Genomic DNA, 12,270 nt, shown 5'->3' with positions numbered 1-12,270 from the left:
ACAATAACAATTTTACACCCATTTGCGACACCTACAGACATACAGTGGTCCACCAACCAGCTATACAACAAACACCGTTGACTGTTATTATATTGGTAACTTTTGTTTTCATCAGATGTTTCAAACCATGATGCACCATTCCACGCAATATTTTCAAATCGCATTTTAGTCTTTTTGACTACTCGTGAACTCCGTAGGGGAGGCATTTGGCGCGCTTTTTCGTGCGCATCCGGTGAGGAGACGTCTACCGCGGCTCTGCCCTGCCGAGGCTGCGCGTCTGTCTTTAGTTTGCATGTGTTGACGCGGTCCACGTCGCTGTCGAGAATGGATACAAACTTCCAAACGTCAACTCTGTTTCTCACGCTCCCGATATCGTGTCAGATATGCCTCGGAAAGGTAACGCAAACCTTTGCTCCGTTGTTAAGGCCGCGTTACTCCTGTACACAACGTATTGCTTCTGTGTTTAAAGTCTCCATGTTGTCGCTTGTAGGTCCGACGACCGGTCATATGTTCCAATCACCACGTGTTTTGTGCGACCTGCATGGAAATGTGGGTGAAGAATTCCAGCCAGTGTCCCACATGCAGAGTTCCCATCACGACAGAAAACCCCTACAAAGAAATCATAGGTGAGCGGCTGCATGTGTGACTGAGGGAGTGCAGGAGGGACTGGCTGCTGCTGCTGCTGCTGCTGCTGCTGTTATGAGTTTCAGAGTGAACTTGGATGACATTTGAAGCGCTGTATTCAATCTAAAAAGCTACATTTTCCGATTTTGAATGTGGATTGCTATTGAAATGTACATTGAACATTGACAGTTTCCTTATTTTTCTGCGCAAACTCGGCCCACATGGTGACGGTCTCTGTGGCTTAAATCACTAGTGTCCAAGTGCATTGCCTTTACAGTGTTTACCTTGTTAGTTTTTAAAAATAAATTATCTGTCATACCTGCACCCCTCACACACTGCCTGACATCCATGTAGTGGCCTTTTTATCTACCTTTAAACCTCAAAAGTCCCCTGTCTGAACTTGCCAACCCCTCCGTAGGAGTACTTGATTCCAAATTGTCCTTTAACTTGAATTTTATCAGCTCGACTGCCACATTTTCCTTGTTTTTATGTACAGTGACCTTGAGAGCCCTGAAAGTTGGATCCTAAAAAAGCACTCTGTTATTGTTGGTTCCAAGTTATCACTTAATCCTGTATGTGCATCACAGCTCTGACCTCAGTATATCACATTTAAATGGTCGGTAAAAAGACAATATCCTGATGCTTGACATTGAAAACTGCACCTTGAATATCACATTATGAGGACATGACTAAATCGAATTTCTCCTATTAATATGTCTTTTATTTTGGAATGCAGGAGGCTCAAACGAGAGCGATCATAGTGATAGTCCCTCTACACGGAAACGTCTGAGGAAAACCAGAGGAGAGCTGCTCTTTCAGGAATATGAGGTAGATTTTCTAATGGGTACAATTGCCTTGAAATTGATATGCTCTACTTTTGTGAAGTTCTGGATTTTCTGCAAGAATATGGACTTTTTGTTTGCATCTGGTACTTGTTTTCCTGATACCACTAGGGTGTGTGCTGGCCAAAATGGGAAAAAAAACTATCACAGTATTTATTAGTATTATTGTTGTAGTATTCTTTTGTTATTGTTTTGATTATTTTCAATGACAGTTTTTGAAGCATCTGTAATGAAAACTATAGAAACTATACTTATTTAAACAGTTTACACTTGACTTTAGGCAAACAATGAAAGCAATTTCAAAATAATCTTAATGTTACATTACTAGGGACAGGAGAAGAACCTCCGCTCAACAAATACACAACAATATAACAGTGCTCTATTTCACAAAAAGCAATTGAAAAAAATATAATAATTCACAGACAATCTCCACTCAGCAAACAGATCGAGTCGGAACTGACGTGTTGGAAGTGGTTAGCAGCGGCACAAACTTCTGCACAAGGAGATCGTAAAACTGCGTAATCTTTTGCTACTCCCAGCCAAAATATATCGCAATATGAATTTAATGTTCTTAAAAGTTCACACTGTAACATGCCAATTCAAAAGCTGTTTCCTGTTCACAAATGTTTCCTTTTTAAGGAATATTTGGCCTCAAATCACCGCGCCAAATTCGAGAGCTACCTAGTGGCTAACGGATGAACGCTAACCAAAGGCGGAAAAATTCCGATGGAGTTTATTGTTTTGGACAAGCAGCCGTATTCTGTTGTTGAGGAGCTTTCAGCAGCTAACTGGACCTGGACTAAAAGTTTTTTTATATATTCTGTACTTTGCATTTTTTATTGTTTATTTTTTGCTTTTAAAGTTGCAATGTTTTCTATGTTGTTGTTCAGCAATATTGTTATTTAGTAGGTTTGTGTAATTATTTAAAAAAAAAATTGTGATTCAGTTGAGGAAAGTGAAGAAGAAAAAAATGGCAAAAATCGGTATTGGCCTGTTGTGACTTAAAAAAAAAATCAGCAATCCTTATTCGCTTCATTGAATTTCTATTCACCAATGTTACTTTAATATGTATATTTTTTTAAGATTTGTTGTGTATAAGTTAAAAAAAAATGAAGAAGAAACAGTTGCAGATGACTGCTGTCACTTCTTGGCACAACACTTACAATTACTGTACTTACATGACACTGCTGAAGCAATATAGCACATCATTTGTTATGTTTTGTTAAGAAACATTCAATAAACTCCAGAGCAATCCCCGATGAGTGGGGAAGAGCTACTTCGCTGTTAGATTAGCTTAAGCGAGTGGCATTACTTATGAGACACTTGCACACATGCTTTGATTCAGATCTTGTTTATTCAAAATTTCCAGTCTAAAATTCTATAAATACAACAACATGCGTCGAGTGATTGCATCAAGGTGATGTTAGAGGTGGTTTACGGCTGCAATCCGGGCTATTCGCGCATCTTTGTTCCTTCTGAGACCCGGAATCCTTGTCACTTCCTCCACTTATGAAATGAGAGCAGTCGCAAACCAGTGTTTTCCCAAGCGGTCCTGGGAGTTTGGCGGTTCATTACATGACATGTTTGCACGATGATCCAAGTATAACAGACATTCAACGAACGAACAGCACAAAGAGCTGGCAACGGTGTTGTAAATGCACGACGCTGTTGACCTATTAGCCCATAATGCACTGTGGTTTTCCCCACTCTGTGACGTCATCCTTTCGCGTCCTATTGCTGTGTGGCCAAGTTTTTTTTTTTTTTTTACACAGTGGACTATTAATGCACGTACAGGTATATGCAGGATATATTTGTTGTTCTATGTAATTTGTAACCTTCTCATGCAATTTCTTACGCAGGTTGAAATTGAAAATCTCATGAAGGAAAATGAAGAGTTAAAAACCAAACAACACCACTTGGAGTTGCAACTGAAGACCGCCTTGGATCCAGGCTCCAGTTTGAAGTCGACCCAAAGTGATGACAAAAAAGTAGATCCGTACATCCTTGAAGAGCTGGCAAATAAGCTGCGTGCTGCGACAGACGCTTGTGACGAAGTCAAGCATGACATGGACAGACTGAAAGAGGCACGTCTCTCTGTTGTGTTCGAATAAGGCCAAGTGAAAAACATTTTTTTGCTGTGTCACTTTTTTTAAAATAACATTTCAATTTCTCCACACAATCTTTCTTCAGGCAAATAAGGTGCTGAGATCACAAAACCTTGACCTTGTTCGAGAGAATATGAGACTGAAATCAGAAGTTGCCAGCCGTTCTCCACAGAAGTAAGAGCTTTATATTTATTTATTTGTTTATGATTCATTAAAGTTCCTTTGTGAGCAGCTATACCTATAGCTCTCATCTATGATGCCGTACTGGTACTTTCATTACAGGCAGAACATTTTACTCTAAGGCTTTATAGAAGGCATTATGACCATTTAGAATTGCGTATGACTTACGATAATGTTTGTAAGGTATCAAAAGTAGACTGTGTTTATATAAAGAATAGAGGGTTTCTGCCTCTGTGTTGATAGGTAGTGATGATGCGCCATGTACCGTAATCCTGGAAACACTTTCATTTTGGCAAGAAATTATCGAGCATTTTGGATGCATCAAGTCCCTCCATTGCCATACATTATTCTAAGCCATCATAATGTCTTCAATAAAGCCACACAAATGTGCTATTTTGTCTTATGAATATACTGATAATGCCTTCTCGATCAGACTTTTCAGTGAAGTGTTTATTTCGTATGTTAGTGACCTGTTATACATTGCATTGCTCAGTGGACGCAGCCAGTTGGTTTCCTAGATAATTTGTCCACCATTTTTCACGAGTTTCAGCTCCTTCGGCCAGGATCTTTTCCCCAAAAACTTATAAGGTATATGGTATATGAATTCATTTTGGAAAGAGTGAGTTGCCTGAGGGCACCTTGCAGGTTCCCATGAAGTGAAGTGACAGCCAGTCAGACCATTATGACTGGACTGACAGTGCAGTCATTGGGAGATGAAAGGTTTTATGTTGAAGTCATTGGAATGGAGTTGTGCTGCATAACTGAAGCAAATTCTTTTTTTTAATTTTTTATTATTATTATTATTTTATTCGCTGTCTACGTAAGGCAGCAACACATATGGTGCCCATAATGTTAACAAATGTAACAGCAAGCAGAATAACCACTCATTTCTATGCTGTTTTACAACCTCTTCTTTTTCTGGTAGACGGCAAAATAAGAATTTATTTGCTTATATTGGTGAATGAAAATAATAGTTTGTTTCCTGAATAGTATTCATTAATATTGTACCTGTTTTTTTGTTTTCAGTCATGTGATCTAAACCCTTTTTCCACCCTCAGGTTTGGGCGTTACACGGTGGCAGCTCTGGAAGCAAAGATCCAGCAGTATGAACGTGACATGGAGCACCTGAAGAAAGCCCTGGAGCGCAGCGACCAGTACATCGATGACCTGGAGAATCAGCTCAGGAAATCAGAGCCGAGACCTGTTGAGATGCAGCAGGTGTGCATCACAGGCAAGGCTCAGTCAGAGCCGCTCACACAGCAAATAAAAATCGACATGATGAAGAGAAGCACCAGTGACGACGAGAGAGCCTCCATCTGCAGCAATCCACTGGCAGAATCTGGATCTTTTCCTTCTTATCACAGTTTGATGTTCATGCCATCCGTCGATCAAAGCGAGTCGAGCAAAACTGTGAGTGTGAACCAGAGCAGTGCGGTGGTAGACAGCACGACCTCTGACCTCCTGCCCTCCACTCCGTCGACCGCTTTTCGCTCCTTGACCGTGCGTAGCCCCGCTTTCCGTGACAAGCGGGTTTCAGTCAAGTCTCGGTCTTATCTGAGGAAGCTTGATTTTGATGGAATTCCTAGTCCCCGGAAAAGCACAGACATCTCTGAGAATCCGTTCAGCAGCCTTGACAAATTCTCTAAAAACCTGTCCTCGAATACTGAAGCCCATTCTTTAAAGTCTGTGTTCTGGGGCGCTTGGCACAAAACGAAATCCAGCGACCAACCGTTTTCTGGTCAGAGCAAAGAGGTGTCAGCCACCAGTAATGCTGGCGAGGAGCCCGATACTTTCCAGAAGTACAGCGAGGCTTCGATGGATGCGGCGTTCCTGGACAAAATCTCAGAGTTGGACTCCATGATGCTCGAAGGTGAGAGCTCCAGCAGCCGAGGGTCTCAGCTTTCCCTCGCTTCCTCCTCTCCTGCCAAGTTGGATGCAACTCTTGTTCCAGAACCAGCAACTGATGATGAGAGAGTTTTGGAGGGTGAGCTTGAACAGAACCGACTGTCTAATGGCACCTTAAGCACTGAAGGCAGTAACACGGTTCTAAAAGGTGGTACAGAGGGAGGATTTTCTCCACAGAGGTCAGATGAAGTGAGCAATGTCCCGGCGTGCGCTGGACACAGGGTAGTTTCACAGAGTGGAGACATGCCTGTTGAGTTGCTGTTTGATCCGATGGAGGCGAGCAAAGCCGGCCCCTCTGAAACCAGAATGGAACAACTCACGGATAGTGAGAGCTCCTTCCCCTGTCTCCCTGGTGAAGCTGTAAACACACCAAGAGAGAGACTTATGTTTGGTCATGGAGCAAAAAGAAGATCTTACAGTCCCTTCAACACTAGCAGTCCCACAAAACTGTCCAAGCTGATATGAAGATTTTCCCTGCTGTTTTTTTTTTCCTCAGATGAATGATGTGGAAACATGGCAGAGGCTGTGTGTTCTAAGCTCTCCACCTGTTGGATGTTACACTGTAGATGAAATACCTGATTTATAGTTGAGACATGATTCAAACTTGGAGAATTGATGTGATTGTATACATGTGAAATGTTTATGGAAAAATGAGAACCACCTGGAAAGAAAGTAACAAAATAATGTGTGATAATTAAATTGCATTGAGAAACAAGTTGGCATTTGCTTGCATCACTTTAAATGAATGAAATGAGTCCAGAGCGAACAGTCTGAGATTCAGGTCAAGACGCTGAGGTGCACCTTGACTCCGCCTTGCCCAGTCACATGACCTGATGTGCAATGGGTTAAAGAAAAAAAGACCAGTCAGTTTTTTCTTTTCCTTTTCTTGTGGGCTGGTACTAGTGGTTGAGGTTTACCGGCTTATCCTTTTAACTTTATGACTAATTCCTGCCCACTTTGGTGTCTTTTTCCTCTTTTCTGCTTGTGTTTAAGTTTCAGCCCAACACTTCATATAAATATACATCTCTTCATACATTCCACTTTTAAAAGTTTTGCATTCCCCCTTATTGCTCTATTTGTGTTTCGATAAACTGAAAGTGACAATTCTCAAGCCACAAAAGTGCGGCCATGCTGAAAAAGCATCTACTGGGACTGGGCTCTGACATCCAATAAATAATTCTCATTAATACTGTTATTTCTGTAATTGATTTTTGCACTTGTGGACTGTGTTATTAGCTGTGTAACTACATCTGCTCCCATTACACTCTCTAATGGGGAGCTGTTTACACCAGGCCAGCTCGTGATGTTTCCCCATAATGACACGCATTAACCTCGCCGTAATTCCATCGAAGCAGAGAGCGCCTTATTTATTATGCAAATGTGATGATATCATGTATATTTCACATACCTCTAATTGCTGCATGCAATTTTAATTGGACAACCGTTGTGGTTTGGATAAATGAAGTGCTAATTCATTGGGATAAATTAATTTAGGGTAAAGACTGTGTACAAGGTTACAGCAGCTGTATTGAATCAATTTGTTTGGCGCTTGCCTGCCACTGATGTCTGCTTTCCAGGAGTTGACTCTGTCAAAGATCATTTTAATATCTGGCCACATATCCAGCTGCCGGATCGCACCAGTTTGACCTGGACTAGAAGGGTTAGTTGCCCTCCTGTTGGTTGTGGCCCCTTAGCTGTTTTACATTTGCAAAAAAAAAGAGAGGATAATATTGGCCTTGACTTCCTCTGCAGTTGATCAGTGAGACCTACGGGAACTTTTCCAAATCTAAAGCAAACCCACCGCCCAAGTTAGCTGTTCTTGTACCGACGATTTCTAATTAAATTGATAAAAAGTTAAAAAAAAAAGAAAGAAACTTCCACACAATTCCACTGTGTTATACCAAATCTGTGGAAACTTGCTTGTGAAATTCCAAATGAATTTGGATCGTAGTTGCACCCAGTGAGGTCCTTCTATAGAACTTTTTAATGTGAAGGCTGACTCTCCCTTTAGGCAAACTTCATGCACCTACAGCTGGAAGCTAAAACATCTGAGCTGACAGAATGCACAGGGACCCTTCAAGGTATCAGGATCGAGCTTTATGAATGCAAAACTGTAATCTAGAGAGATTCCCCCATACATGAGGTCAGGTTGAGGGGCCAGCACCCGTGCCAAAGTCACCCGGATTTCCCTTGCTCCTCGGGCAAACATGAATTCTCCACTGGGTCTCCACCCAACTGGACATACCCTGCCTAAATAGCAGCGTTACGCTGAGTCTCTCATGGGTGATCACTCCCCTGGAGAAAATCGAGTTCCTTCTGTCACAACACAATAAAGCTTGTGTTTATAGTGGAGAGCTGCCAGTAAACCAGAGAGGCCTGTGGCTCGACTGTTTTTTCAGACAGAAGATGCAACACTGATCCACTAAACCAGTGGTTCTTAACCTTTTTGGAGGCACTGAACCCCACCAGTTTAATATGCTCATTCACCGAACCCTTCTTTAGTAAAAAATAAAATATGATACACTAACTGCAGACTAGACTGAGGGGTGGACCTCTGCGGCGGAGGCTCCACCGAACCCCTGAGACCGACTCACCGAACCCCTAGGGTTCGATCGAACCCAGGTTAAGAACCACTGCACTAAACCCAAAGTATCCGAACGGCCGTATTTGTGGCAAAGGCCACTTTCCAAACTTGATGTAACTGAGAGAAATTGGGCCTCTTTTTTTAAAGGAGTTTGTGTAAATTGAATGACCTGTAAATGAGTGAAAAGTGTATGAACTGTAGCCTGGAGAGGAGCAACGCAGGCAGATAACTCCGGAAACCTGCGGTCATTTGTTGATGATCTAGTTTACACTCCTGCTACATTTTCCGTCTCTGCGCTGCTGAGATGAAAATGCACTAATTCCACGCAGCTTTTGTCTGGGCGTGGATGAGTGGAGTATCCAGATGTGGCTGCCTGCCCTGCGAGGCTTTTCTTTCTTTCCCCCTTTTTTTCCCCTCTTCACTGTTCTGGCAGCCCTGGTCTCGCGAGAGCCGGCGAGCGCGGGACTTGACGGGATGTGAGGCGCTCAGGTGTAAGAGTCTCTCTCATCCCCAGCAGAGGGGAAACACTAGACAGATAAGTGCGCGTGAGAGACTGCAGGCATCTCTGTGATCTCCGGGCTCAAGGCTGTGCTCGGCGCGCATCACCACCTCCACCACCTCGTCGTCTATGACGACTTTCGCAGCGCTTTCCACGCCACTTTTCATCCTTTCTTTCTTGCGGTGCACTTTAATTGCGGGAGCTCGCCAAGATGATGTCCATGAACAGCAAGCAGCCGCACTTCGCCATGCATCCGTCCCTGCCCGAGCACAAGTACACCACCCTGCATTCCAGCTCGGAGGCGATCAGAAGAGCGTGTCTCCAAACTCCACAGGTAAACTATCCTCCTTCAAGAAACTTTTCCGCGCGTAACGAAGAGGCGCTTTGTGTGTCTTCTTTTTCATGCCTTCACCCTGTGATCGCCTTGAAAGCGCGCGCTCTTTTTGTATGAATTCTGAAGTCTCGTCGCCTCAGAAGAAACATTCCGGCTCTGTTCTGTGTCGCCGAGTGTCCCGGCGGCTTCTGCTCTCCTGACTGGTGTTGTTGTCTGCCCGCAGCTGCAGAGCAACATATTCGCGAGCTTGGATGAGACGCTGCTGGCGCGGGCGGAGGCTCTGGCCGCGGTGGACATCGCGGTGTCCCAAGGCAAGACGCACCCGTTCAAGCCGGACGCCACCTACCACACCATGAGCACGGTGCCTTGCTCGTCCACGTCTACGGTGCCGCTCGCTCACCACCACCATCACCACCACCATCACCACCATCAGAACCTGGAGCCTCCGGACTTAATGGACCACATCACGTCGCCGTCGCTGACCCTGATGTCCAGCGCGCACGACGGGACAGGCGGCGGTGGAGGAGGAGGTGGAGGCGGCGGGGGTGGCGGCGGCGGCGGCGGGGGGCTCATCTCCCCCTCTTCCCACCCGCACGCTCACATGCACGGCTTGGGTCACCTCTCCCACCAGGCTGCCATGAGCATGAACTCACCCCTCACCCACCACGGGCTGTTACCGGGCCACCACGGCGGGAACCAGGGCGGCCCGGGCCTCACAAACGCGGGGCTGCCCTCCATCAACGACTCGGACACGGACCCTCGGGAGCTGGAGGCGTTCGCGGAGCGCTTTAAGCAGCGGAGGATCAAACTCGGGGTCACCCAGGCGGACGTGGGCAGCGCCCTTGCGAACCTCAAGATCCCCGGCGTGGGCTCCCTCAGCCAAAGTACAATTTGTCGTTTCGAGTCGTTAACTTTGTCCCACAACAACATGATCGCGCTGAAGCCGATCCTGCAGGCCTGGCTGGAGGAGGCCGAGGGCGCCCAGAGGGAGAAGATGAGCAAACCGAACATTTTCAACGGCGGGGAAAAGAAACGCAAGCGGACCTCCATCGCGGCGCCGGAGAAGAGATCTCTGGAGGCGTATTTCGCCGTGCAGCCGCGGCCCTCCTCCGAGAAGATTGCGGCTATTGCGGAAAAGTTGGACCTGAAAAAAAACGTGGTGCGAGTGTGGTTTTGTAACCAAAGACAGAAGCAGAAGAGGTTGAAATTCTCCGCTGCGCACTGATAACCACAGAAAACAAAACAACAGCAACCATATAAAAGGGTGGCACAATGATAAGGGTTCTTTTATTAAGGTTTGCAGTGGCTCCAATATTGCAGATATGACGGGCTCATTTATTTATGCCCCCTTCACTGTAGCACTAAGCCATTTAATTTGAACTGAAAGTCTTCTTTGCAAACTCATTTTAATGACATGTCTTGAGAATACGCACCCATCTTTAAGTTTACAAAGTAATACTTTCCACCATCTATAAACAAATAGAACGTGTTCCCTGGTCAACGGAAACGCAGCGCAGAGCCCTGCATTGGAGCCGTTTGTAAACCTTAATAGAAGGACTTTTATTGCAGTGTATCGTGACGGACTTTGGGGACCAAGAGACACAAGACACCACCTCGGTCTTTTGTCTCCAGCGACTTTACACGTTGGTGCACAATGGGGCTTTGTCACCCCATTTGAGACTTCATATATCTTGTTTATTTTCACGTTATCGGTGAATGTGAAGTATGCAAATAACACACAAATTTCGCTCCGTTCTTACGAGGGAAAGTTTTCGTGACATTGCCTTTTGAAAAACAAAATTTGCTTGAAAATATAGCGAGTTGATTTTATCCTGATATTATTTGAAGTATAGCCATTTACAAATTACCTCATTGAGTGTCGAGCTATGTTTTGATTTATTTATTTGTTGTTGGTATCGATCATCCACTCTTTGTTATTTATCTATTTATTTATTTGGACTCGAGTTTCGTTCACAAAAGGGCCTGCATGAAATCCTACTTCACGGGCAGTAATTCAGCCGTTGTTGGCTGTCACATTTATAGATATATTTATTTAGAATTTGCACAAAAAAAACTATTGATGGAAATGTTTTGTATATACAAACATCACTTTATCACTGAGGCGAACGTCTATTGATATTGGCATCGCGATTTAAGGACCACAAATTCTGGAAACATGAATCAAAGAACAGAAAAAAAAATAATGTGTCGTGCAGACTCTCTGTGCACGTGAAAATACAGAATCACACGAGGAGTTATCAAATTGTCCCAAGCGGATGGTCACTGTTAATGGAATGTTTTCACATCAAGACCGCTGTTCGTCGTGTTTATTGTAATGTAAGTGGCATTTTTTTTGTGCACAAGTATGTTTACAGAACCGCAGTGACATGAGCATCATGAAGAAGATGACGCACACTGTCTACTTTGCTGTCACACAATTTTCCACCTCGCCTATGTTCCATTACTGTTATTCATCCTGTTAGCCAAAATCAACCCGGGAGCTGTTTCAGCAATCTTCTAATAAATTGAAGAAAGATACTATTTTTTTTCCTGCCTGTGATTGGATCTGCTGTTACCTTCGGTGGGGTCTGGGTCCCACCGAACAACACCAATAAACGCATCTATTTTTCTAATAATTTAGGCTACAAAACGACTTTTTAATGTAAGAACTTGGGGTAATAAACACATCTAAATACGATGTAAACCCACGGTGAACTCAAAAGTGGTCTGGTTGAAATCGAGCGTTATTACTGTCTGTGTTATTAAATGTTACCGCTTGCATTTTACTCCAGTTACATAAAACGACATGGTCTCAAATTCGTAAATTATGAATCAAATCGTGAGTGTAGTATTCCTGAAGGTGCCTGAGTAACGGTGCAGGCAAACACAATCCAGCTTTAATGAAGTTTCACTGTCAGAACAACTCAAGAGTCTTTTAAAGAGTCTCCCCTTGACACCCGCATCGTTCGCTGAATGCACAACACAGAGTCTATTTCTAAAATATTTCCCTTCTGATTTCAGTAGTTTACAGTTCCCCCCCGAGCTAAAAGCAGAAATATCCGTTAAGGGTTATTTATTCGAGATATAAAATTTGGGATGGCTAAATCGATTGGATTTACTTCATTTAAAATGCAGTTTGAATACTCACATTTCCCCCTCAGTTCTTTAATACTCGTTATTTCTCTGGTCATTAACAT

General features: G+C 43.8%; 2 protein-coding genes across 2 annotated transcripts; both read left to right on the top strand.

Moving 5' to 3' along the window:
* Positions 1-242: 242 nt before the first annotated feature.
* obi1 (ORC ubiquitin ligase 1) lies at positions 243-6,342 on the top strand. Its single transcript, XM_053866710.1, has 6 exons — positions 243-396; positions 491-626; positions 1,361-1,452; positions 3,326-3,550; positions 3,657-3,745; positions 4,810-6,342. The coding sequence occupies exons 1-6, from the start codon at positions 325-327 to the stop codon at positions 6,119-6,121; spliced, it is 1,926 nt and encodes a 641-aa protein (XP_053722685.1). The 5' UTR covers positions 243-324; the 3' UTR covers positions 6,122-6,342.
* A 2,431-nt stretch (positions 6,343-8,773) lies between these two features.
* pou4f1 (POU class 4 homeobox 1) lies at positions 8,774-11,616 on the top strand. The gene is made up of 2 exons (XM_053866711.1): positions 8,774-9,073; positions 9,297-11,616. Exons 1-2 carry the CDS (start codon positions 8,951-8,953, stop codon positions 10,296-10,298), a joined length of 1,125 nt encoding a protein of 374 aa, XP_053722686.1. The 5' UTR covers positions 8,774-8,950; the 3' UTR covers positions 10,299-11,616.
* The last annotated feature ends 654 nt before the right edge of the window (positions 11,617-12,270 follow it).

Source organism: Synchiropus splendidus, chromosome 5, assembly GCF_027744825.2.
Source record: "Synchiropus splendidus isolate RoL2022-P1 chromosome 5, RoL_Sspl_1.0, whole genome shotgun sequence".
In the NCBI taxonomy this organism is placed as follows: domain Eukaryota; kingdom Metazoa; phylum Chordata; class Actinopteri; order Syngnathiformes; family Callionymidae; genus Synchiropus; species Synchiropus splendidus.
Note: the sequence above shows the minus strand (reverse complement) of the source record. Positions and strands in the feature narration are given on the sequence as shown.